The 25,845-nt window shown below is 44.4% G+C and overlaps 1 protein-coding gene across 13 annotated transcripts in view; it reads right to left on the bottom strand.

Annotated features, from left to right (window-relative positions):
- Positions 1 to 25,509, bottom strand: part of RUFY3 (RUN and FYVE domain containing 3) — a 54,273-nt gene extending 28,764 nt beyond the window's left edge. The window contains exons 1-3 of one of the 13 annotated variants that reach the window (XM_048943497.1): positions 25,333 to 25,509; positions 23,538 to 23,629; positions 4,063 to 4,116 (exon numbers count right to left, since the gene is read on the bottom strand). In XM_048943497.1, the coding sequence (XP_048799454.1) occupies positions 4,063 to 4,116; positions 23,538 to 23,629; positions 25,333 to 25,406 (220 nt within the window). In that variant the 5' untranslated portion in view covers positions 25,407 to 25,509. Of the gene's footprint in view, positions 1 to 4,062; positions 4,117 to 4,965; positions 5,079 to 15,702; positions 16,531 to 22,409; positions 22,758 to 23,537; positions 23,835 to 25,332 lie in introns of those variants that run through there. The other 12 variants (XM_048943494.1, XM_048943495.1, XM_048943500.1 and 9 more) reach the window with 12 other exon arrangements.
- Positions 25,510 to 25,845: the final 336 nt, after the last annotated feature.

Genomic DNA, 25,845 nt, shown 5'->3' with positions numbered 1-25,845 from the left:
GAGGTGACCCACTGCCACTGTTGCCACTGCAAATGCACCATCAATGTTCAGCAGGCATCAATGAACATCAATGGGTGCCACTGTTTCTAGGAATTCAGTGCCACCCCTTTGCTTCATACACACTTCCACATCAGACTCCATTCTATTAGACTGCCCCTCTGCTGCCATCTGTCACACAGAAACAGCAAGGAATGGAATACTGGTGGGGAGGTTCAACCTCTGCTGCTGCACACCCAACATCCGCCTCTGATGTTGTGGACCTGCATAACAAAATAGGAAGTGCTACTTTCAGAGCAGCCCTCATAAAATACATAATATTATTAATATATAAGTAAAAAAAAAAATCTTAATTTTTAATGTTTCAAGACAAATTCTGAATAAAAGAAAGGAACAACAGCATAAAAGGAGTGGGATATTTGCCCTTGTTTTTGTAAAACTAACACACCAACCTGGTTCAATGGCAGTGCACACAATTCTCAGTGAGCTCTCAGGTGTTCAGAGATTTTCAATGAAATTTTATTCTTAATGTGATTCATCCTTGGTAATTGTTCACAAATGTGTGTACTGACATAAAGCAATCCCATGATTAAGGTGTGGTTGTGAAGCAAGGGATCTTTAGCTCTGCTAAGATATGGATTATGAAACTGTAGAAGAGAGACACGATCAGATTTTTGAGTAGAATACCTGACTGCAACTCTATGCATTTCATTTGAAAACTTGCAGGTAATGTATTTTTATCAACTGAAAATGATGTCACAAACATAAACGGATGGCTTTTTTGGCAATCTTGAATGTATTCTCGAACTCCTTTATCAAACCAGAAAGCACAGCTGCATGTACTTGCTGTGACCCATGGGTTGGATAAGCTTGATCTAGTCCAACTGCCAACGCATCACCATACCACTACACCATGTCATTCAGAGCAACATCTGCCCTTTTCATGTACCTAGGAACCTAAAAAATCTGGAGAAAAAAAAAAGAAAAAAAAAAAAAGCCTACCAAAAAACAACTTAAATCTGCTCAAAGTAATGCCTATTGAATAGTATTTCATCAAGACTCTCCATATAGCAAATAAATTTTAAATCAAGAATCCAAATCTGAATTCTGCTTTGTATGGCAGAGGAACAATACCTTGCAAACAGCACATGCTCTACTCAGATTAACCGAAACACATCAGTGATGAAGCATTGGCTTTCTATGCAAACCAGCCTACCCACAGCACACTGAGTTTCAGTTCAGCAAATTCGCATTAGGAAAGACATTAGTTCTAGTTGCTCAGACTCTGAAATCATGAACATGTGTATAATTCCTAATAAATGCCTAAAGCAAATCCCTAGATAAATTAAGGACTTGAACCGCCTTATTCCCAGCCTCTGTTCTGCCACACTTCACAGCGCAGAAGGTGAGAAAGTTCTCTGGGAAAAACCAAAGCTGTCTCTGTGCTTGTTACTGACAGGGAGTCAAGAAGCAGCAGCACAGCATGCATTTTTCTTGGAATAGTTCCTTTAGATCTCCTCCTGGCAGCCTCAGCACCCGGTCTCCTTAAAATTCCTGCACACCAGGGCACGGTACCCAAATTTGAGCTGCCATCAGGAGGCTGTGCTAACAGACTAGCTTTTGGCCAAGGTAACCAAGGTGTGGTGCATGTTGCTCTCTCCCACCCAGGTATTAACAGCCAGATGTCCAGCTGAATGTCACACAGTAGGAAGTGGGGGGAGAGAGGAGCACCTGCAACCTGAGCTATTTGCTTTTTTACCTGATCCACAGACTTTCATTCATGAGGGACAAACAAGCTGAAGAAAACCGAAGCTATCCAGTGCTGCAAAAGCAAACATGGGTTTAACAACCAGATGTATGTTTGAAGCTCTTAGGTTAGCTGAAACATACCTGGCACTTCCTTATATTCCAAGTCCTCAACTGCCTTCAAAGCAATGCACATCAGATTGCCATTGTGAGGAAGAGGTGATACACCTTCTGTTTCTCATGAACAAACTCCCTTAGAAGTAAGCAGCAATTTAAAAAAAAATAAAAATTAAAAAAAAAATCAATGAATGTCCACAATGGAAAAGCAGAGGCATGTATATTTCTAGACGAAAATGTTATACTGTACTAATTTTTTTCTTTTGTATTCAGCATTCAACCTGCCTACTCTGAAGGATGGGATAAACTGGAAAGCAGTTGTACTAACACCAGATTATAAAAATGACATCTCATTTCCTGAGAGAAGCAGCTCTTATTGAGTTTACACGCTTGCCTCATTTGTTCTTGCTACTGCGCTCTTCATAATTCAGACACTGATGGATTGAAACCATCCTCAGCTAGGCTCTCATGTGATGGTTGGACTAGATGATCTTAGTGGTCTTTTCCAACCTTAATGATTCTGTGACTCCTCGTGTTTACTATGGGGAAGAAAGACACTCCATTACCAGGGAGGGCACACAGTGGGCATCTAAGGCTTCCAGAAAAACAGAACAGAGCAATGGTCATGGCAAGCAGGTACAAGGAAGACAGACAAAGGACAGACATTTTGAATGTAGCTTTGAAATACATTTCACCACCACCTCACTCCACAAGTACCAAAAGCCTTTACACACTTTCATGGGGGGGGAGGGAAGAAAAAAGAAACCCAAACCCTTTTTTTCCTTAAACACAAAAGGAAGAAAGCTGGAGGTGCTGGGCAGAAGGAACTGTTGTGTCAGGAGACAGCACATTTCCATGGCTGAGAAGAGCCAGCCAAGTACACCAGCACACCAGGCAAGCGTGACCAGCACAGCAATTCAGAAAGGCGGCACCCACAGAAGGTTCTATCAGCACCTTACAAAACCCAAAAGGTTCTGTTTAGAACCTCAAGTCTTATACAAATGTGCTCCATTTAACTGTACTGTTTGGCTTTACCAAGCGTTATACAATTTATACAGTGTATAAATTGTGCTATAAAGAAACAAATGCAGGTGTTTGATTGATTGGTTGTTCTTTTGTTTCTTTTACTTACAAGACCCTAACAGCAATAATTAGACCAAAGCTGAACAAAACACTGGTAAGAAAACAGCCACTGTGCCACAGCCACTGGTTCAATCCACCAAATTGGCCAAAAGAGCTGAAATGCATCTGCTGATGTTATTCCTTTGGGATTATCAGTATGAAATAACAAGACGTGTGCTCTCGCACCTTGTGGATCTCAACAGCCCCAGACTGAACTTCTAATTTGGGATGGCTGTTCTTAAGGAATTTGGCATTTGTAAATATATGCCCCATTCACTCTTCTACGTGAAATCTATGTTCTTCCTAATGATGAATACTGAAACTTCTCAGCCACGAGAGGAAATCTTCGTTGTCTCCAAACAGCTCGTTAACCTTTTGCTGCAAACACTTCCAGCCCAACCATGCACAGCCACATTTAATTGTTTCTACAAGGTCTCATTTTGATATTTCTGAAGTATTTCAGAATCTTCAGGGTGATTTCTGAAATCTTAATTAAAATTGATCTCCTAAATACTGTTGTACCTTATAAGGTGCATTTATATCAGGATCAGGAAAATAACTGACCCAGAATCCACTTTATATGAGAAAACAAGTCTCTCCATTCATTTTCCCTACCTTCACTTGAAGGTCCAAAACTGGTAGCAAGTCTTCGGTTGGTTGTGTTGTTGGTTTTGTTTTGTTTTTTAAATAAGCAACATTGTCAGAGTACATCCATATTTTCAAAAAGAGATCAGTAAGAATCCAGAAACCAACAAAGAACCCATGAAGGGACTGGTAAAACTTATCAGAAAATCCTTCACAACACCCATTTTAAGTGTAAATTAATACAATTGAAAGAGTAACACACAAATGCGAGTGATCAAAGACATTTTCTTTAGCACACTAACAGTAGAAACCCAACAACCAGCATACATAGCACATTCTGCTGTGAACCTGGTGCAACCAGACAAGCACGTTCAGAAAGCCACAGCTATGAGCACGGAAAAGGAAAAGTGCATTTTGCACCCAGGTTCAAAATCATAAATCAAAAGCCAATGGTAAGTGGAAATAGTAGCTGAAAGATGTTGGTGTGGCACGCACCTTCAGTATCATCACGCAATTGCTCCACCACATCTGTCAAATCCTCCCAAGAGTCTTTGCAAACAGCAAAAAGAAAGGAAAAGAAAGAAAATGTCATGCAAGCCATGATCTAAAGGAAAGATTCAAAATCAAGGTACAAGGGAAGGATAACTGAAAGGGAGATTCACATAATACAAAACTCAGTTCATATTAGCGAGAAATTTGCAAGACAAAAGGGTTTGTTAGTCTGCACAAAGCAATACAGAGAAGCTTTTTTTTTTTTTTCAGCTCAAGACAAATTAAGGCAGCCTTCAACAGAACTTGAAAAAATTTGCTGGGTTCTTGTTTTTTTTTTTTTTTTTCATTAAGACAATCAATGTTGTAATAAAACACATCCTAAAAGGAAAAACATTATTTTCTTAGAAGATCAAAGCACTCAACTTTTGGTATTTATGCAACATCAGCATTTGCTTCAGTTTTTTCCTACCCAGCTCCCAAAAGAACCCCCAAGATAAGAAATACAACTACGCAGAAAAGCAAGCACAGCAAGCTCTGCACATTTCAGGAAAACAACATCAAGAATTTTTTAAATAGGCTTTAGTGGAACTCTTAACTCTGTTACAACAAATGAAAAACGGTGCAGAGGTGATCCAGCCCAGCCCAGTCTCGGGTCACTGGTTTCATGCTGTCATTGCAACTTTGATTCATTGCAGCCTTGATCAGAAAAAAACCCTTTCTCCTGGCTGGGAGCCTGCAGGTGGCTGGCAGGCACGGGGAGGAGGCAGGTATCCTGGGAGAGGATCAAGCAGGACAGGGAGAACTTGTTTCAGTTCAGCACTCCCACTAATTCCCTACTTTTGAACCCACAAAGACAGACAAAGCCCCAGACATCCGAATCCTGCCTATCTCCAGCTCCTTACTTACATGCCTGCTCTCCTGAGCGCTAATCTGAAAACTGGTGAACGTCCAAACCACAAGAAAGGCTCTATTCCCCTTCACACACCAACCATGCCGAAGTCCTGAGCAAAGTACACATCCTGTTAGGACCTCCTCCCTCCCACAGAAAACCTATCGCTAAGCCTCCTTCTGCCACGGGACTCGGTGCTAGCAAACAAGCAGTGCATTCACCGTCACTACAGTTAAAGAAAAACACCAAAATACCACTGTGAGCAGTAATTCAGCTGATCCCCAAAAGCCTCTTATGCTGCAATACTATTGACCAACCATCATCTTATCCTCAGAAACTGTTTTATTCAAAAAGATGATTTTCAGAAATCAGTTTTGCACCAGTTTTCTTCATGGTCCAATGATTCCCTTCTGCCCCTATGAATAAGCATTACTGCAATAATGAGAACAGTAGAAGACAACCCTCCATTGTGTCCTGGCAATTTACCCACAAAACTGATAAACTGCTTTTCCTTCAGCAGGGATTTGTCCTTCTCTTGTTAGGGGCAAAGAGGGGGAGGATGAGTGCAATCAGACCTCCTGACCCCTGCCTTCCTACACACACCTAAGAGTTCTGCTTGAGAAACTCCCTGCTATTGCAATCACAAAGCACTGGTGATGCTCCCCCTGCCAATGGCTTCACTTCTGGTCCCTTATTACATGTGTTAAAGCCTCCTGCAGTCTCAGGAAGTTTTTTGTAGCTCAATGCAGTGGTGAATGGACATTTCTCTTGCACTTTTCCATACCCCCCTGAACTCCTTTGGAATGCCACAGATTATACGGCCCATGGGTTACTTTGCCTTTTGCCTTTGCATATGCTTGTGTGATTCAATAATTCCTTATCTGTGCAAACCCTGTGTAAGACATCTGTATACACAAGTCCATAAAGTTAATATTTTCTAGCTATACTTCTAACATTTCTAACATTAAATCAGGTCAAAATCTAGGTGCACATGTGATCATTTATTTAATAGCACTTTCCACCAGATGTAAAGATCAAAATTAGATTCTGATCATCCCATAATCCCTACCTGACTACTGAGATCAAATTCATTGGTGAATGCTCTCTTATCAAATATTGAGGGCTTTATTCCTTAATCTCAAGCATAAATAGCAAAGAAAATCTCTGAACAGATGTATCTATGTATATATAACAATTAACTTGGCAACGTGTAAAGAGCCAGTTGCCAGGTATCAGTAGACCTTTCACATCTTCCTCACTGGTGATTTTGCAGTTTCAAACCCCTCTCTAAGTGTACCACATAGGCAACATGTAAGCCAAGCATTTATCACCTCTGCTCCTCTAGGCCTCCATCTTTGCTCAACTCCACATCCAGCAGCCACCCAAGACCTCCACGTACAATGACAGCTGTGACAGATAGCGATGCTCACACATAGAACAGATTTTTATTTCTCATCACCATAAAAAAATACACAAACTAAATAAAGTCAGCAAATTCCAAGCAGTCCAATCCCCCCCACCCCCAACCCACAGACATCAGGTCTGAGCTGAATGTTTCACAGAAAGGGGCAAGAAACCTCTAGTGACTGCCAGCTACAGCTGAATGATCGCCTCCTCCTTCACACTAAAAGACTGAGGCTTTTACTTTTATTTAAGAAAACAATGAAACAAAAACCCTCAGCAAGCAATTCCTGTAAAGCTTACGAACAAATGTGTGGATCTGAGCAACTTGTGTAGCTGTAGGTGCTCCTGTTCACTGTCAGGAAGATGGACCAGATGGCCATTAAGGGTCCCTTGCAACTCAAACCATTCTATGATTCTATGAAATGTCCACTGCAGATTCAATTTTATTTGTTTGGCTTTTTGTTTTTTGTTTTTTTTCCATACCAGCAATAATCCCATCCTCCTTCTAGTGAGAAATTCATCAATTTACACTGGCACTGAAGCACTATGGTATCTGCAAAGATTTAGAGGAAAAGAAACAGACTGAATTAGCATCTCCTTGCAAATTTGTGTTCATTGCCTCATGCATTTAACTGAGGCTTTGCATACGTTTATTTCATCTCCTCTTTTACTACATACAGCTTTCTCCACTTGTCTAGAATATTAAAAAAAAAATCTTCCTAAAGAAAAAAAAACAAAGCCTCAACTTGACAGCTCCCATGCTCCTCCTCACAGTACATTTAAGATCAATATAATACTTTTGGTATGATGGTGATAACACACCAGTGATAACACAGATACCAAGTTTAAACCCAGATGAAGCTTTCATAGAAGAACTGCCATGCTCCAAGCAGATTCACAGGAAGAGCAGTAGTGGGGAATTGAGTATCACACTGCAGCAAATGCAAAGGCATTGAAGAAACTGAAGCATTTTAATGACAGATATATTAATATGAAAATCCTATCCATTATTTTAAGAATAATGCATTTTAAAGATATTTTCTTAACCACTGCAATGTCAGCAAAACAGAGATCTCAATTGGTTGGAAAACAAGAGTCAGTCCAGTAGCATCAAGGGCTGGAGCTGATACATCCAGCTTCACACTACAGCAAGAAAGCTGTATACTTATATATTACACTGCTATTAAACACAAGAGCTCTTGATTATTATTAAGATTGAAATTACGAACCTAGCACAAGGTTGGGAGTAGAAGCCAACTAACACCATACCTCTCCGAAGCCCAGCCAGCTGTGCACCACAACACAATGCTCCTACACCTTCTGGCAGCCCCCAACACCATTACAGAAAAGTTTCATTCCAAAGGTAACACCACTCTGTGACAAGCTGCCACACTACTAAGCAGTGTCACAACAACACACTACATGCAAAAGCTGACTATGTGCAGGGGAAGCCAAGGCTGTGGATTTTCATGCTGTGGGTAGTGCAGGGATAAAAAAAGCATCAGATTCATTTTACAGTGCTTCGTAACAGGTGTCTCAAGAGAAGGAAACTGCTTGAGTTCCCAAATATGCAGCAGAAGCATCTCTGTGGTATTTTAAATAGATCTGAACAAGTGAACATGTGTCTTTTAATAAATGCTCAGCTACACATTGACTATAGAACGCTACTCATAGACCCGAGCTATACAACAACTTAACCTGTTTCCCTCAAACTGCCTATGCAGAACACGTTCATTAAGAAATGATGTGCAACGAGCACTGCCAGCTTTAACATTTCTGACCCATTAGCTTCTCCTTACAGATTAATTAATGACTCTGTATATCTGTACTCAGACCTCAGGTACTGTGCTCAGTTGTGGGCCCTCACTACAAGAAAGTCATCGAGGCCCTGGAGTGTGTCCAGAGAAGGGCATCTTAAGATTGTACTGGATATCACCTACAAGCAAACTCCTGGGATTTGCAGTAAGCCTAACAAAAGAACTGCAAATTCCCCAACACACACTGCCTCCCAGTCCATGTGTTCTGTTCACATCTGAAGTCACTGGACCACTGAATCAAGAAGGCTGGAAAAGACTACTAAGATCATCCAATTCAGCCCCAGCGCATCCTCTCCATGCCCACTGACCACGTCCCTCAGTGCCGCATCTCTGTGTCTCTTGAACACCTCCAGGGATGGTGATTCCACCATGACCTTGTGCCAGCACATCACCACACTTCCAGATAAGTTTGTCCTATATACCCAACTTAAACCACTCCAGGCTCAGGGTAGGGCCATTTCCTCTCATCCTATCAACGTTACCCAGGAGAAGAGTCCAACCCCCAACTCACCACAGCCTCTTTTCAGGCAGCTGCAGAGTCATGAGGTCTCCCCTGAGCCTCCTCTTCTCCAGACTGAACAACCCCAGCTCCTTCAGCCGCTCCCCATAAGACTTGTGCTCCAAACCCCACAGCTTCACTGCCCTTCTCTGGACACGCTCCAGGGCCTCGATGACTTTCCTGTAGTGAGGGCTCACAACTGAACACAGTGCTTGAGGTGTGGCCTCACCAGAGCTGAGTACAGACATACAGAGTCATTAATTAATCTATAAGGAGAAGCTAATGGGTCAGAAAAGCAATAAGGAAAGAAAAAAAAAAAAAAAAAAAACCACCAATTTTGAGAAGTGAAAACAGAGCCTGATACACAAAGTATTTTGGCTGCTATGAGAAACCTGACCTAAATCCACTAGTTTTTGTACAGACGCTTACACAAAGCATTAACTGTGCTGAAGATTTACAAACAGAAATGCAGCTTGTTTTGGGGTCCCTATGTTCTGCTTACCAATAAAGAGGTTATTTTTAAGGTAGCCCACAGCGGTTGTTGTGATATGTAGGGAAGACATCAGCTAAAGGCCAAGAGCACGAAAGACAGCCATATTGCATTCAGGCTGTCTCAGGGCACTTCTATCAAACCCCCTCTGCTCCTGGTTATCTGCCTCAACTGACAAAAGCTCTGAGCAAAGCAGTGAGAACAGCTGACACATGGGAAATAAGACCTACAGAAGAGCTGATGAGTCAATTACGGCCAAACAACATACTCAGGAATCGAGACAACAGTGAACTAAATCTAACCAAACTGCAAAGAAAAATGGCAAGCAACAAGGGGAGCTGTCTTGATCCTCTTCTCCCCCTCAGTACACAAACACACTTCTTTCATTTAAGCACCAATACCCAAAGCACTCCAAGATCTTTTTCCTCTGGAAGGAAAGAACACTCCTCTGTGCCTCATCAACAAACCACAGCACTTCTCAGATTCACTCAAAGGTCCTCTGAGCAGTAAGTGGAAACCTACAGCAACCTAAGTACAACCAGAAGGTATGGACAGTTTCACTGCCAGTTATGCTTTATCATGCCCTAAAGGGAAGAAGCACCATCCATGCTGGTGGCCAGATGGATGTGAGTGGAAGAAATGCTGACACATGCGCTCATTAGAATGTAAATTATAGGATTATTTCTCCAATTTTAACTTTTAGTCTGCTGCCTTAAACACTTGCTTGTTTTCTCCTGGGCCAAAGCATCCCACAAGGGAAGAGTTTTCTCAGAAATAGGACAGACTGTATTCATGTCTTTTAGCCTTCCTTCTTTAAGACTAACATTTTCCTTCATTGCATGGACAACTAATAGCTTTACCACTGGAAGGAAAGCTATAGTCATATTGTTGTGTTTATTTACACTGCATGATTCCCTTATTTATTGCCTTAGGAATGAGAAATAATACATTTAATAAGGAATAATTAAGCTGGTCAGTAAAGGTATGCACAGAGAGAGGTAATGAGTAATTCTTTCCAAGAGATTTGCAAATCAGGTAGTTCATGTAGCATCAGTAACAAAAGGGACAACCCAAAGAGGGGTTCAGCATCATGCTGAAATAACGTGCGATCCAAAACCACCAGAAATGGCCACTGTACACAGATCAGAATAAAATAATATTAAAAAAAAAATAAAACCTACTACCTAAAAATGGAGACAGATAGTCTGCGTACACTAGAAACAAGAAGTCAATTCATTTCAGCCTGCAGTTTCTGCCTGGGCAAGCTATATCCAAAACTGGAAGGTTGAAAAATGGCTACCAAAACTGCTTACCAAACACATTCTCCCACCCTGCAGCACTGCCACGTGCCTGCAAGGCCACAGAATTACACAAGTCCCAGCTCTCTTTGCAGGGCAGGAGACCAAAAGAGAAAACATAGCATGCACAGGTACCAATGTGCCCCCGAAAGCCTCTGCTTGCTCTCAGTTGATGCTGCTGACTCTGGTGCAGTCTGCTCTCTGCAGATAACAGTTGCTTTTATCTATTTCTTCCAGCCATGCATCACACACCGACTCAATCCCTGCGCTGTCACACTGCTCCTACTGCCACTGTTCTCCCAGTCACTGCATCTTACCCAGCATCTGGCCATACAGAGCTGAGGGACATGGTTAGTGGGTCTGGGCTGATGGTTGGACTGGATGATCATAGTGCTCTTTTCCAACCTTAACGATCCTTTGAACTGCTTTCGTTACCTCACCTTACAGCACCAACAGCTTGTGCTTTCATCACCAATTGCAATAACTGACTTCAATATTTTATAGTGAAAAAAACAGCACTGTTATGATTTTCTTTTAAAGGCTGTTGCCATCACTGACTTTACAAACTGCAACAAACAAGGTATGTACCTTGCAATTGCGTGCACATAACTGAGATCATTTACTGTTTCTCCACAGTCAGTCTTTTTCCAAGCAGAAATTTATGAATAACTGCAATGGGAAATTGCCTATTTTATTTTGAACACATGCACACTGAAAAAGAAAAAGAAAACACACTTTTTTTCTTCAATTTTTCATTTTGCATCTTGGTTGGCACCCAAAATGTTTCTCTGCAGCTTCCAATTATTTCTCAGGGAAAGAAGCTTTCTCCATATTTCTCAAGCTCAATGCACTTCATTTAGGCTGAGCAAGCTTAGAAAAGCAAACAATTCTTGAATGCTATTTGCTAATTATAACATGGAAAAGAATTACAAAAAGTTTAAACTTTAAATCAAAACAGAACTAGAGCTGACGTCACCTTCGTCCTTATACCTTACAGGGCATTCATTTTTCATTTCATTTGAGGACTGGCATATAGTACTGATTGCCATGAAGAGCTTTAAAACTTCATCTTCCTTTGGTTTGGAGTCCTGTTTCCTCTGTCCTGCCCTTCCTTCAACAGCTCCTGGCTTGTGATGGGATTCAGCACAAATGCAGCAAGGAGGACATCTCCTTACTGTTCTACAGGAGGATGACAGTGAAAAGCAATGCAATAAAGACTGTGTGCTGCCTGGATTACATGGCCTAACTACTATTCAAAAGACTGTGATTCTTAACAGAGCGTAATTCACACACCTTACACATAACCAACCTTACATTTGTTGTATTAAATCAAGTCTCTAGCTCATGCCTATAAGGAGGCTATACGACCTAGGAGTATCTGGCAATCCATGCACTTCTTTAAGCCTCCTCAAACTTTTGCCCTGCTTAGGGGTTTCTGCCACCAGAAGAGGTACTTTTCTTACAATAAAAAAAAACAAACTCATGCGGTTTCTTTGAAAGTGCAAAAGGTCTCTGCTACCCTCAGCAGGGTGCTTACACATTGTTTTATAATGTAAAAGATACAACTCCTAAAGCCATTCCCACCTCTCCCAGCAGTTTGCTTCTATTCCACACGACTGGAAAAAAAAGGTACAACAAAACAGTTGCCAGAGTTTCCTCCTAGGTGCATTTTGCTCTGTGCAGCTTTATAGCAGGACCTCAGTCCCCACACTTGAGGGCTCGTACCAGGCTGGGCTGCGAGTGTCACACAATTTGGACCAAACTAAAGAGTACTGCAGCTCCCTAGCCTGAAATAAGGCGATTCTCACAGCCCGCAGCATGCAAACTTTAGCACTGAGAAGCTACTTATTTGCAAAACAAAAACATAGCTAATGAGATCTTGCTGCTTCTTTAAACCATTTTGAAACGTGCAAGAAGGATGGAAAAGTAGCTGCAAGCAGATGTTGGTTTTACGGCTCTGTTTAAGTGATACTGCAACGCTTGACAGCACACAATTTCAGATTGCACAGCCATCACATTCTTTCTGCTCTCAACTAGAAGCTGATCAGGTGAGGATTAAGATTTCATTGCTCTAGCATGAAGCTCTCATGAAGAATGCTTATTCAAAATAGAAATCTACCAAACAGTAAGAACTGTACAGGTCCATTTGGTGCCTTCTCTAAAAGTTCCCATCAGTGTTCAATCTTGTCTGTGCAGGCACTTTTTCCCAGCCCAGTCTCTAAGGGTGCCTCAACAACCACTGCATCTGTTACAAACAAGAGTACAAAAGCCAATTGTGCCGCATTTCGCCACCTTGTGATGCCTGCACAGCACAGTACACTTCAGAGTTCCTAATTCAGAACTGTTGTTTAAGAGCAACAAGGTCAGCCCTGAGAACAGCAAGCACCAGCAGCCTCTGCTTGGGGAGCCCTTGGAGCAAAAGCAGAGAGTACAGCACTGGCCTCCAGCTCCCCAAGGCACTGCACTGCCGTGAGCTGGCACTGCTGAGATATCATCTGAAGTCTCTTTCTCACTGGAACTAAAACATGGGGTTTTGATGAGGGATATAAAACCAGGCTAAGCAAGAATCACTTCCTTTAACTTCCTCTTTCAGATTTAAACCACGCTTCCTAAGTAACCTGCTCGAACTGTCAATAAGAAAAAAAAAGAAAAGCAGCAATAAAACTAATCCCTGTTTACAATCTGCTTTCACTAGAAAGAAAAATAAACAAATTACTGCAGCTTTTTGTTTAGCAGCAATCCAGTTTTTTCAGTTACTTTACTTGTTTTGCACCGACTGTGGTAGAACCACAACAACAAAAAAGCATCTTTAAAAACAAGAAGCAGAGCATCGCACTGCAGCCGACCACGTGAAGCAAAGCAGGAAGGTGTCAGGCCTGCAAGATGTACAGCTGAAAAAACTGGGAAGCCAGGAGGAGAAGCCACGGTCCCCAGGTCTCCAACCTCATTCACTGACTGAGTCATCACCACATGTCACATGAGAGCAGCCCAGCAGGAGTACAAACAGCGAGGAGGAGGAGGAAAGCAGGATGGCAAGGGGGCACAGCAGATCAGTGAAGAGAGCCCAAAGGCAAAACCTTTTGGGAAGCAGCAAGAGCTGAAGGACAGCAACAAGGGTTAAATCCTTCTTTCAGATACGTGACTGAACTACATCCCGATTTTATGTCTTGATTTGTAAGAAAAAAATACAATTTCTCATTACACATTTGGCAGAACACCTGGGCTTTTTTTTTTTTCTCCTTCAGTTCCTACCTTCCTACATCAGAATCACAGGGAAGCTACAGAACAAGCCCTCACTCCTTGTTTTCCCTCTCAGAGGAGCACCCAACATCTGCAAGCTGTCTTCCTGTCCCCTCATCCCCGCGCACAGAGGACACAGGAGCAGTGCTGATGCAGTAACAGCAGCTCCAGTGCTAGGGATAAAGCTGTGTCAGCTTTCCTGTTATGAACACTTCTTATCTCTGTTAATAACATAATTTGGATCAAGTCTTTCTCCCTTCCAACAAGCAACGTTACATTATAAATGTATAAATATCTCCATAAAGGTCATTTTCATACATCTCTCTTTTTATTCTTTTTTGACATTAGAATCAATATTGCAGTGAAATAAGCAAATATTATTTTCCAACCAAACCCTTCTGGTACCTGCAAGAGACTGCCTATAATAAGAGCATTTAAAACAATTATTTTTGTACTTTGGGAAGCTTTAGTCCAGTATTAGTGCTTTCATTGCCTACAAGAGTGCACTTTGTATGCTATAGAGACACATTTTCAATATATTCAGGAAAGGTAATCCAGAAAAGCTTAAGGCCGTGCACCGGGGCAGATGGAATCATCTAAGCCTATCCTGCCTTGAGCTTGACTAAAGTAAGGAGGAAAGGAGAGAGAAAAAGACTCGTATGAGAACAAGGACCTAACTAACAGACTTGCAGTGTGACAGAGAGGTTTTCCAGAGTGCCCTAGACTGCTCAGGTCATTTACTAACCCCAGAGTGACAAATCATAAGGGAGGCTAGTGTTTATCAGAAAGATGGAGGAAGAAGGAGACAGAGAGAACAAAGATCAATCTGTCAACACTAGAAGACTCTGTTAAAACAAAACAAAATGAAGTCTAATACCACAGAAGACTGCCTAAGTCCATGCCACATACAAGAACGTGGAAACTGCAAGTCAGTTGAATTGCTGCACCCTGAGCCCACAGCACCTCACCGAAATGCTGGGATGTGCTTCAGAGGGAATGTCAGCCTCTGCTTTTGAAATCCCTCTCTAATCCCCCATTTGGCAAGCAAATCCAAACCCAACAGCTGCCGCTGCTCAGTTAAGTTTAAAGCCCAAATTCACAGAACAATTTAAACTGCTGCATTCACAAGACAACAGTAGAGAAAGATGTTACTGATTTGACAAACCCCATCAAATGGGCCAAGCAAGGCTACTTGGTGGAATCATACTTAACTATTAACAGAAAGCAGCCTGGAGTGCAAAGATGGAATTCCCTCACTGCAGGACTGAAAGATGCTCAGCGTCCCCCAAGTGTCACTCAGAACCCAGCAGTATTGATGCTAAGTAACTCTGGAAGCACAAGACCATCTTACAATCAATTTCTGCAGAAACTCTGCCCTACCAAGGGCAACAAGGAGATGCAGTGGGTGGCTGTCTTCTCCATTTCTGTCTCACAGAGCTTTCAGTTCTCACTTCACGTGACCCGGTATTAAATTGTTTTCACCATCAGCCCAGATTACAAAGCTATTCTCAATAAAAAGCAAGATGTCTTATACCTCCACATTCCAGGCTCCTGAGCTATAATAAACAGCAGCATGCTCAACAGAAGCAAGGGGCAAGACTCATGGTGGCATTATCACCTGACAATAAGCACAGCTGTGCAATCACCTGGGGCTTTCCAAAAATTACCCACTGACCATATGCAGACAGAAGTCAGCATGCTACCAGTATGCTTTGTGGAATACACATCACAGTACATTCCTTCCTGAGACACAAACCCAATCTTTCCTGATACATTTTAAAAAAGAAAAAAAAAGAAAGCACAGATCCGTCTCTGTTAAAAGGGCGGATTACAAAAGACAAGAGCAGTGAGAAGCACTGAGTTGGCTTTCTGGTACATCACACGATTTCCAGGTACTGCAGGCTGGACAAGAGCATCTCATTCTGGAGACACCCCCTCCCAACTCTTGCAGCAGCGGTAACAATGTGACGGCTGCAGGGATCCCGAGGCAGCAAACTGGACCGTACCTTCATGGGTAGGCTCTGGGTCGGGGGTCAGCGAGATGTCATCCAGCTCGCGCAAGCAGAGCCATTCTCCGTCCATGGACACTCGGAATTTGCAAAGATAGATGGTCTCCATGGCAGCCTGAGTGATCTTGTCGGTGGTGGGGGTTGGCATGTCGCTTTGAGGCGTCAGAGCAGACATGATGACTCAGCTGGTACGACAACAACAGGGAAAAAAGAACTAAGAAGAAGGGCTTTTGGAAGAAGAAAACAAGAAATACCTTGCTATTATAGGTCAGATATGCTCAGGATCGCACAGACTGCTTTGGCCTTTTCATATATAAAGCAAGGTAAAAATGCTGCTCCTTCACGCTCGTCTGTTCCTCCCTCCTCTTCGTCAGCTGTCGTCTTCAGATAATGCTAAAGGCTATTGATCCTAAGCAACCACAGGAAACCTGGCTTCTGCATCAAAGATGGAAAAAAAAAAAAAGATAAAAAAAAATTAAAAGAAAAAAAAAAAATGCAGGAGGAAGGAAAAAAAAGGGCTTCCTCTGATGGCTACCCAAGCAAAAACAAAGGAAGAACGTAGAAAAAGATCTCCAGGTTTGCTGAAATGAAGCTGCTGGTGCCTTTCTTGCCAGCTCAGGCAGGGCAGCGAGTGCTGCTAGGATTGGTTGTGCGCAGTAAGCAGGGTGTTGACCAAAATGGCTGACTAATGAACTGAACTGAAAATTCAAGCTCATGTGACCAGCTGCTCTGAGCGTGGGGCGAGCAATTCCCAGGATGCTTCATAGGCGCTGCTGATGCAGGGACGGCAATTAGGTCTCATCATCCCCAGCAGCTTCTCATCAGGCTCTGCTGGGCAATTTCCGAGCAGCACAGCACGGATTTCTCATCAGCCGCCCCCGTACTACAAAGAGCAGTGCAAGGAATACAAAGAGACATCTGTATTCCTCTCATGCGCTGGATGCCGCTGCACGAGTGAAGTAAGTACCTTTGTTTTCACAGCAGGTGCGCAGTTCCATTCTATTTTTGTTGTGCAACCCCCTCATGTGGTACCTTTGAGCTAAGATTTCCCATGCATAGAGAAATTTTAGGACTGATTTATCAGCTCGGGAAACGACGAGAAAAAAATAAAGAGCTCTACAGCTAAGCACTTCAGTAAGGTAGGATTAAGATGTTTGAGAAGGGCACACGCACAACCGGAGAACAGCGAGGAACAACACAAACATACAGAGGTATGCGACAATCTTAGAACTTCAAAAGCATCAGCTGAAAGCAGGTATTGCTCAGGTGAAGTTCAGGATGAAGCAGCACCTCTCAGCAGGCACCGAAACGGGCTCTCAGTGTCTCAAGAGCCAAACAGCAGTCCCGTGCACCCAGATGAACTTCCTCCATGCCTCGGCCCACACATCCCATCTCTGGGGCACGGAAGGCAGCGCTGCTCCATGCCAGCCCACTGAGAGCCTTCTTATCCTCAATCACTATTCAGCCAGCAACATGATACAGGATTTCCGCCCCTGGGAGCTATGGGATGGTTCTACTCTTGCGTGGCCCCAGTATGTGGCAGAGAGTAGGTGGGCAGCATCCATCTGAAATGGAGGCTCGTCCCCAGCACCCACCCAAAGAAGTGAGCAGAAGCTGACTGTTCACCAACAAAGCACATCGATGGGAACACAGGGATGATTGCTCACAGGACCTCAATTACAGACTGTATACTTTTCCCTAAAGAAATGCCAGAAAAAACATATATCCATTTCTAATAAAGATGAAACAAAAAACAATCCCTCGATGCAGAAATCCAAATGCCAACTCACAAAGCTTTTTTTTTTCTTTTTTTTTTTTTAAGAAAGCAGTCAGTATGTCAAAAATTCATAATGAAACTGGAGAAAAAAATAAAACAAACAAACAAACAAAAAAAAACCCACAGAAAGTTCACTGTTATTTCCACCAAGCAAGAGAAAGCTGCTGCTTCCAGTGAAAACTTCCTGCTTGGCACACAGCATTCTCACTCAGCACCTCTTTGTCCCCACTACACTAAAAGAAAAAGCCACGCAGCATGTTATTACAGTGATGGAAAGAAGAATTACATGACAGATAACAACAGTTACTACTGTTCCCTCTCTCTAAGAAGGAATTGACTTGATATCACACGCTGACACACTAGCTCATATCATACTTGTACTTGTATGTCCTTTCAACAGGCTCCAGTTTAAGTGCTCACATCTCACTAGTCCAAAAACCAGTGAAAGTTGTCTTACACAGCTACAGAACACTGTGCCCTTTGCTCTTGCTTTCTGAAGCAGTCCAAACAAACAGCAAATCATCAGAATAAACTCTTAAGAGTCAACAAATTACCACGAGCTATTTTGTAAACTGATGTATTTAACTGTCAATTGTAACTACAAATAACACTGGGTGCAACCCTGCAGCTCCCACTTCAAAACAATGGCCTTCCACTGGCTTCAGCACTGACAAATGACCCACACAGAATGATCACAGCAGAAGTTTCTTTAGGTATTATTCTACTGGTTTCCTTGTATGCCATCTGCTTCTTCTGACCATGAAGAGATAAAAGCAGCCACTCCGCCCTTTTCAGCCCAGGTGTGTTTTCAGGCTTTCCTTATGCAACGTTTTTGCTCTAAATACTGCACAGGGATTTTTAATCAAGGAAAACTGAAGTGATGCAGTGGCACAGGCTGTCCATGGAGGTGGTGCAGTCACCGTCCCTGGGGGTATTCAGGAACCACGGAGATGGGGCACTGAGGGCTGTGGTCAGTGGGCATGGTGGGGATGGGATTGGACCGGGTGATCTTACAGGTCTTTCCCAGCCTTCATGATTTTATGAAAGTAAATCAAAATATTGCTTCTGAAATATTTTGTTTCATGAGCACGCCTCACACAACACAGACAGAATATATCACCTGTCACACTTTGAACAATTGCTAGACTAAAAGAAACAGCTACCTCACCTCAATAAAAGTTATATTCCCTTAAAGCACAACACCAAAACATCTCCGCAGATGCTGAAAACCTGATTGATTGTAACTGATTTTACTAAAACAAAACAACAAAACCCCACAACACAAGAGCTATCCTGTGCAATCTATCGAGTCTTCCCCCCCCCCTCCCCCCGGAAAACAGGACATGAAACCTCTACCCCTACCCTGGGTCTCAGAGTTATAAAGCAACAAAGAATCTTATAAAAGAACAGTATCATGTACTTGTAGCTTTCATAAAGCCTTTGAAACAGAATTCCTCACAACTTGATGCCAAGCGCTGGAGCTGTAGGAGGGTTTGGGTTCAATGAATGGTCAAGTGCAGGTTATAAGGGAAGGGGAGGTCAGTCAATGAAGGATCTCTTTCTGAACCTTAAACAAGTCAGATGCTTGGAGCAGTCCTAGAAAAATCTAGTACTAACCACACTTTGGCAAAGCAGGATAGAGGCTCTGGCCAGATTACAAAACACAGCAGTTGGCAAATATGTTTGAATTTTAGCACTTCACAGTTTGAAAGCAAACCATTCCACCATCCAGCAGCGTTTCAAATCTCAGTTGTACTGGAGAGTATTTCCAATTTATTCAGCTTTTAAAATGAAAAAAGGTCTAAACAATGACAAACCAATCCCCTAACCCACCTTTCGGACTCCTGAGGGCACCTTTGAGCCCTTCTGCTTCTAGCGCCGGCACAACCAACCTGCCACCACCCCGACCTTCGTTCCTTAGCAGAGAACTTCCCCCCCCCCCCCCCCGATGGCTGCACAGGGGCTGCACAACAGCCAGACAGCAAAACGGCAGCGTTGGCAGATGAGATTACTGCTTCAGATGACTGCATGACTTCTGGTTATTTAAAATCGCAGGAGACCACTGAACCATATTTTAAAAAAAAGAAAAAAAGCTATCAACATTATACAAATTGGAAGCACTGTCAAAAGGAAACTACCTGACGGCAACAGCTCAGACATACCACAGGGCTCTGAGCAGCTGCTCATCATCTTGAGAGAGAGTACAGGAGCAGATAATTCCATGCAGACAAGATTAAAAAATTATGATGAAACACCAGCTTTCATACCACAGCATAAGATAAGCATGAATCATAAGCAAGTTTGTGCATGTTTTTGTAAAGCAGGTAGCGTGTTTGTGACTGATGCATAAGATCAGACAGCTTGTCATTCCAGTCCAGTAAGGCAGCTCCCACACTTTTATGTGAAACAATTCTGGTCTTTCTATTTTCTTCCTTGATATGCAAAACTCTTGCTGGCAGATCCAAGAACACAACTTCTGCTCTCATGCAACCTCTCTCTCCTCCCCTTTGACTTCAGCCTGCACCAACACACCACCAGCTGCACCGCCTTCCTTTCAGTGGCTGTGCCAGCTGTGACCACTGGAAATTGGGATCAGAATCTGTTTCCTGAACAAGTGACAAACTTTGTTCTCTTATTACTGTGAAGTACAGAGATTTAAGGAATCAAATACCTCCGGCAGGCTTTGAGTGGGAGCAAGGAAGGCAGCATAATCAAGTGGCTTTTACAGCATTTAAAAAGCATTCTGAGTATTTACTACAGCTCAGCATAAGTCTTCCTCTTATTCTCTCTCTGATTGGAACCATCTGTATCAAGAAAGCAGGTGCTGCTGGCATCAAAAGCTTCTGCAACCTACTTCAAATAAACACTACTTCAAATAAACCTTCAAAATATTCTGCAATATTGCCTCCCCACTGCGTTAGTCACTATCCCGCTTTAAGAGGCAAATATCAATACAAAGACATTATTCTTATTGCAACTTATGGAAATGACACCGAAGAGAAGAACTCATGATCTAAGCAGGAAACACCTTTCACTTAAATCTTTTCAGTTTACAGCTAAGTAGAGAGGGATTAGTCTTCACAGAGTACGTCACATCTTTAATCCAGGCACAAGATGCAAAAATAGCCTTCTTCTCACTCCTCAGCTTATCTTAACTCCAAAAATAACCGGAGCACTGAAGAATCAAGGGAAGCAGACATGATTGACTACTTTGGTTGCAGAACAAAGAGCAAAAGAAGTCAACACTGAGAGTCATGTGCTATGGAAATGTGCATTCATGGCACTGGAGGAGAGCCTGTGGCACAGGGTCTGCAGGCCAGCCATGGCCTTCCCCAGCAACACAGGCAGAGCAATCCTGATAGCACAGACCACTGTTACTGACACCACATCTCAGAGCCACACAGAGGAACTACCATTCAGAGGAGGTGCTGAGAGTGACACCATCTGCAAGGCCACATACTCTACAGGTAGCCAAAAGCAAGGTCAGCACTAAAACAATCTCCTTTCTCCTCCAGAGCCAAGCTCTACCACTGCTTTAACATCAGTCCTGAAGCAGCAAGTGGATAGGCAGAACTTAGGAGCAGAGCCCACTTTTCCAGAGACACGAGAACCAAAACATAACAACAGGCACAATGAGAAAGTTGGCTTGCAGACAAAACATGTGCCAGAAGAAACAGAGCACAGTCCATGACACCAGGCAAATAAATTGTGGTTCCTGTTCCATTCAGACACAGCTATGACTGAGTGGGCTTCAACATCTGATATTGTGCAGGCAGCTATTACTTCTGAGACAGAAAAGCACAAGGGAGTTTCTGTACATCTTTCCTAGGGCTTTTCCCAAAGCTTACGCAGGCAGCCAGCGCTGTAACACCAACACAAAGGACGACGCACTGCTCAGTGGTGAGGTTGTACACTAACTCCTGGAGATCTTGAGCAAACAAGCTCACCTCAGTGCCTCAGCTCCACACATCTGCACAGACCCTCCACAAAGGAATCAGAAGAAATCAGCGTTTTTGAACTGCATGAAGTACCATAATAAAGACTAAACACAGAATCACAGAATGGCCAGGGTTGGAAAGGACCTCAAGGATCACGAATCTCCAACCCGCCACAGGCAGGGCCACCAATCTCCACATTCAATTCTAGACCAGGCTGCCCAGGGCCCCATCCAACCCGGCCTTGAATACCTCCAGGGATGGGGCATTCACAACCTCCCCGGGCAGCTGAAATACATTTTTTAAGAGCACAAGAGATTCTCTTCACCTCAAATAGCTCAGTCCCTCCTCACACACATATCACACAACTACAGCGAAGAAAGGTTTCCTGATTAGGAAGCACCAGTGTGTAAAAAGGAAGGTTTTGACAGGAAGTTAGCGGCCTGAATGACAGCTGAGCAGGGTGGGCAGGCAGCAGCTGGCAGCAGGGGCTCTTCCTGTAACTAAAAACAAAGGGAAATCATTTCAGCTGCTCCCTGTTACAAAAATCGACTTTTGGTCTCAGCGGTCATAGCTTTGCTGAGTAATAGCTAAATAAAGTGCATTAGCTTCAAAAAGAGAACAGCACAGCCAAAGATACTCTCTCCAAAACAAACGGGCTGCGAGGTCTCGAAGGGCCACACGACGCTTCTCGGGAGAGGGACAGAAACCTGCGGCTCCCGCAGCGCCGGCGGCGCCGAGCCAAAGGACCAGCGTTACCCGCCCGCCAGCACCCCGCGTCCCGGCGCCGACCCGCCCGCACGAGGGAGCGGCGAGGCCACGACCGCAGCCTCGGGGGCCGGCCGAGTTTGGGGAAGGACGCCCCGTCGCAGGAGCCCGAGGTACCGACTGGTAATTCACGCCCGCGGACCGCGGGGCAGCCCCGGCACCCCGCCCCAGCCTCACAAAGGCCCCTCCGCGGCACCTCCCCACACGGCCCCGCCGCTACTCACGGGCCGCGGCGCCGTCGGGCCCCGGGTAGCTCAGCAGCAGCACGGGCAGCGCGGCCCCTCCGCGGGGCGCCGGGGGTCTCCACGCGCCGTGCGGCGCGGCCGCGCCTCCATGGCCGGGGTAGAGGAGGAAGAAGGGCGGCGAGGCGGGGCGCGCCTCGTCCTCCTCCTCTGTCACCGCCGCCTCCTCCGGGCCGGGCTCGGCCCGCCGCTCCATGCCGGGAGGCGACTCGGCTCCCACCCCGGCCCCGTCCCGGGAACTTTCCGCCGGCGGCGGCAAGAGAGGCGCCCGCTCCGCCTCCGCCATCGCCGCCCCGAACCCCCGGCCCCGCCCCGGGCGGGAAGGATCGCCGGAGCCGGCCCCGCCGCGGGCTTCCCCCGCCGCCCTCGGCCGCGAGCCCCGCCGCGTGAGGGGAGGCGGCGCGCGGCCCCGCCTGCCTTCCGCGTGCGAGGGGCGGGGAGGCGGTGGCGGCCCCGGAGGTGCAGAGCTGCACTCGCCGGCCCGAGCCCTGACAGGGGGAGGCGGGACTTAGCGCGTGAGCGGCGCCCGGGAAGGCGGGCTCCCACCCGCGGGAACTTATCTGTGCAACGGGCCGGCGCCCTTCGCTCTGCGTGCGCCCGGCCTGCCAGGGGGCAGGACTGCACTGGGAAAGGCGTTTCCCGATCCTCTGACGAGAGGTGACAACACCGAGCCCAGATGTCGCCTTTACCGCTTATACAGCCATGGGCGTAGGGCTGTGCCCGGGGCTCTCACTCCAGCAGGAGGTCCCAGCGCGGGGCTGCAAGCGGCAGCAGCAGCAAAGAATGAGACTGTCAGCTCTTTAGAGCAGCCCGCACTCAGGAAGCTGAGGTGAAGATGAAACGCGTCACTTTTCCCTTTTTTTGATCTCACAGAGCCCCGAAGACATCTGCCTGCTGGGGGCTGCCTTCCAGCACTGCCCCACATCATACACTGTGTGCCCACTGCCTTAACATGACGTTTGGTTTTGAGATGCATACTGCCACTGTGAGCCAGAGTAAAATCACGTCCAAACTCTTGCTGATGGCACACAATGGAAGACAGCTGTAAAAGCAAAATGAAGGCAGTAGCAAATGTATTTCCTTTTGAGTCATTAAACGCATTTTCCTTACCCTGTGAGAACAGCAAATTCACACTGTGACGCAGAAAGCACTGTCCATCTCTGCTGCTGTAGTTGTTCAGTTCCAATTTCCAAAGGCTTACTCTGGATGAAAGAACAAAAAAATGGTGCTTTAACCACCAATTCACTCCACTTATTTCCTGACTATCACCTACGGTCCTTCCCATGTTTCACATGCATCTGTTTTTATAGGGGTCTTGAAAACCTAACCACCATCAAGGATTTCACATCAGCACAAAACATACCTCTAAAAAGCATTTATGAGAGCAACATTGTGATGTTCTCCCTCCCACGGTAATAATAACAGTTGTGATTACTCATACACACAGCCGTACTGAAAAGGAGTATTTATGGCTTTGTCCAATCTCTGAGCCAACCAACTGAACAAAATGCCGTGTTTAATCTTCATTTAAACGGGTTGGTGCAGTGGCCCTGGGAGACACGCTGTGCCATCTGCTGGCTGCCTGCAGTGGGCACGCTGACATGCACTGTCTGCTCTCGCCTTGAGCCTTAACCCCAATGTTTCTGGAAAAGCAAGCCTGTAAGAATATCACAATGTATATCCCTTATTTACTGCTCAGATGGAAGTTGCCAGAATTTTGCTTCCCAGATGCCTAAAGCTTTTCAAGGGAATACAAAGCCACGAAGGATACTTGCAGCTTATCTGCCAATTTATGGAAGTGCATCAGCCTCTCTTTTTCACACCAAGTGTGAAATGTGCATGAACAGATGCTGTAGTAATGAGATCGGTTAGCTTCTCTGCAGGACATTTTTCACATCCCCTATAACATCTGTTACCACCAAAGCTGCTTTTTCCCTAACATATTACCTTTTACTGACCTCTTCCCAAAGCCTCAGCACTGCCAGTGGTGGCCTCCATTGTCAGCCCAGTGCAGAGTCAATAGAATGACGTACTTTGGGAAAATGCACTTGTTTCCCTCCATGGTACATCTTAGACTTGTTTCTCATACTGAAGCAGACTTGCACATTTAACATGATTACCCACTCAAAGCCATGCATTTTCTCTGGGAACAGCAGGCAGCTAACATTGTTGATTGCTGCTTACAGTATGAAAGAGTAAGCATTACACGTCTTACCCAAAGCCATGATGTCAGCAAGAGCATTGCTCAAATGAAAAGGCATTTTCAGTGACCTCTTCAAGAAAGCCTCATGTTTGCATTGGTGACACTCACTGAATGAAAATTCAGCAAGTACCCCAACCTGAGTGGCTAAACTTCTGTAGAGAAGTCAGCTGCAGGGCTTCAGATGGCAATTTCAATCTTAAAACACTCACTGCTGTGACTTCAGGTCATGAGAAATGAATCCTTTCTCCCGCACATACTTTCAACCCTTCCTCTCCCCACACACAGACCTGCTAACAGTACAGACAAGTCTCAGTGCTGATCAAAAATGACAAGGTTTACTTCTCCACTGCCATCAACACTCCTCATTAGTTTCCATTACCTCCTGTGGTACAAAACACCACAGCTCTGCAAGGCAGGCAAAGACCTCCAGGGCAATTACATGGGGAGGGGAATCAATTCACAATGAGCTGCAGTAAAAACCTGTTTCAATGGAGCAGCTCTGGTTTTGATCATTCAGCAGTACTGAACTGCTGTTTGACCTGTGAACAGCAGGGGGCAAACAAATACAGGACCAGCGAAGCCAGCAGAACTTACAATCTTGAGCTACATACATTTGCCCCCTGAAATCCTCTCTGACATTGCCATGCATAGCTCTTACCCCACGGATTTAGGATATACAAAGACTATAAAAGGTCTCCTTACCTCCATTTCCATACTTCTAGTGTCTGATGTTTTTTCACCTCTAACAAACAGCTATAAAAAAAATAACAAAACATTCTGCAGTCAGCAAGAAAGCATGATCCTGGGCAGGAAAAGGCCTAAGACAGAATGGTTTGCATCAAACCCTACAGAAATGCATTTTGTATGCAGAAATTCAGCACTGCTTGCATATTTTAAATACAGCACCTAGCCTGTCATGGGTTCACATACTCATAGTTTGGCTTCTCTAATAACATCATACTAACTATAAGGTGAAAATAAAAGTACGTCTTACCTGTTTCTCCTGTATCAATGTTGTGTTAGATCTGTAATAGCAAGCAACAGTTAGCAAATTTATCATAGATTAAGCTAATGTAGTTATGGTTGATGAATAATTAATTACGCAATCCAGAGGAGTCCTCACTTTGCTTCTCACTGAATTCTCAAGAAGGGGAAATGGTTTCTCAGGTCATATGCAATTTAAGGCAATAGCCTCTGCTTAATTACTAAAGAAAG

This window comes from Lagopus muta, chromosome 4 (genome assembly GCF_023343835.1).
Source record: "Lagopus muta isolate bLagMut1 chromosome 4, bLagMut1 primary, whole genome shotgun sequence".
In the NCBI taxonomy this organism is placed as follows: domain Eukaryota; kingdom Metazoa; phylum Chordata; class Aves; order Galliformes; family Phasianidae; genus Lagopus; species Lagopus muta.
Note: the sequence above shows the minus strand (reverse complement) of the source record. Positions and strands in the feature narration are given on the sequence as shown.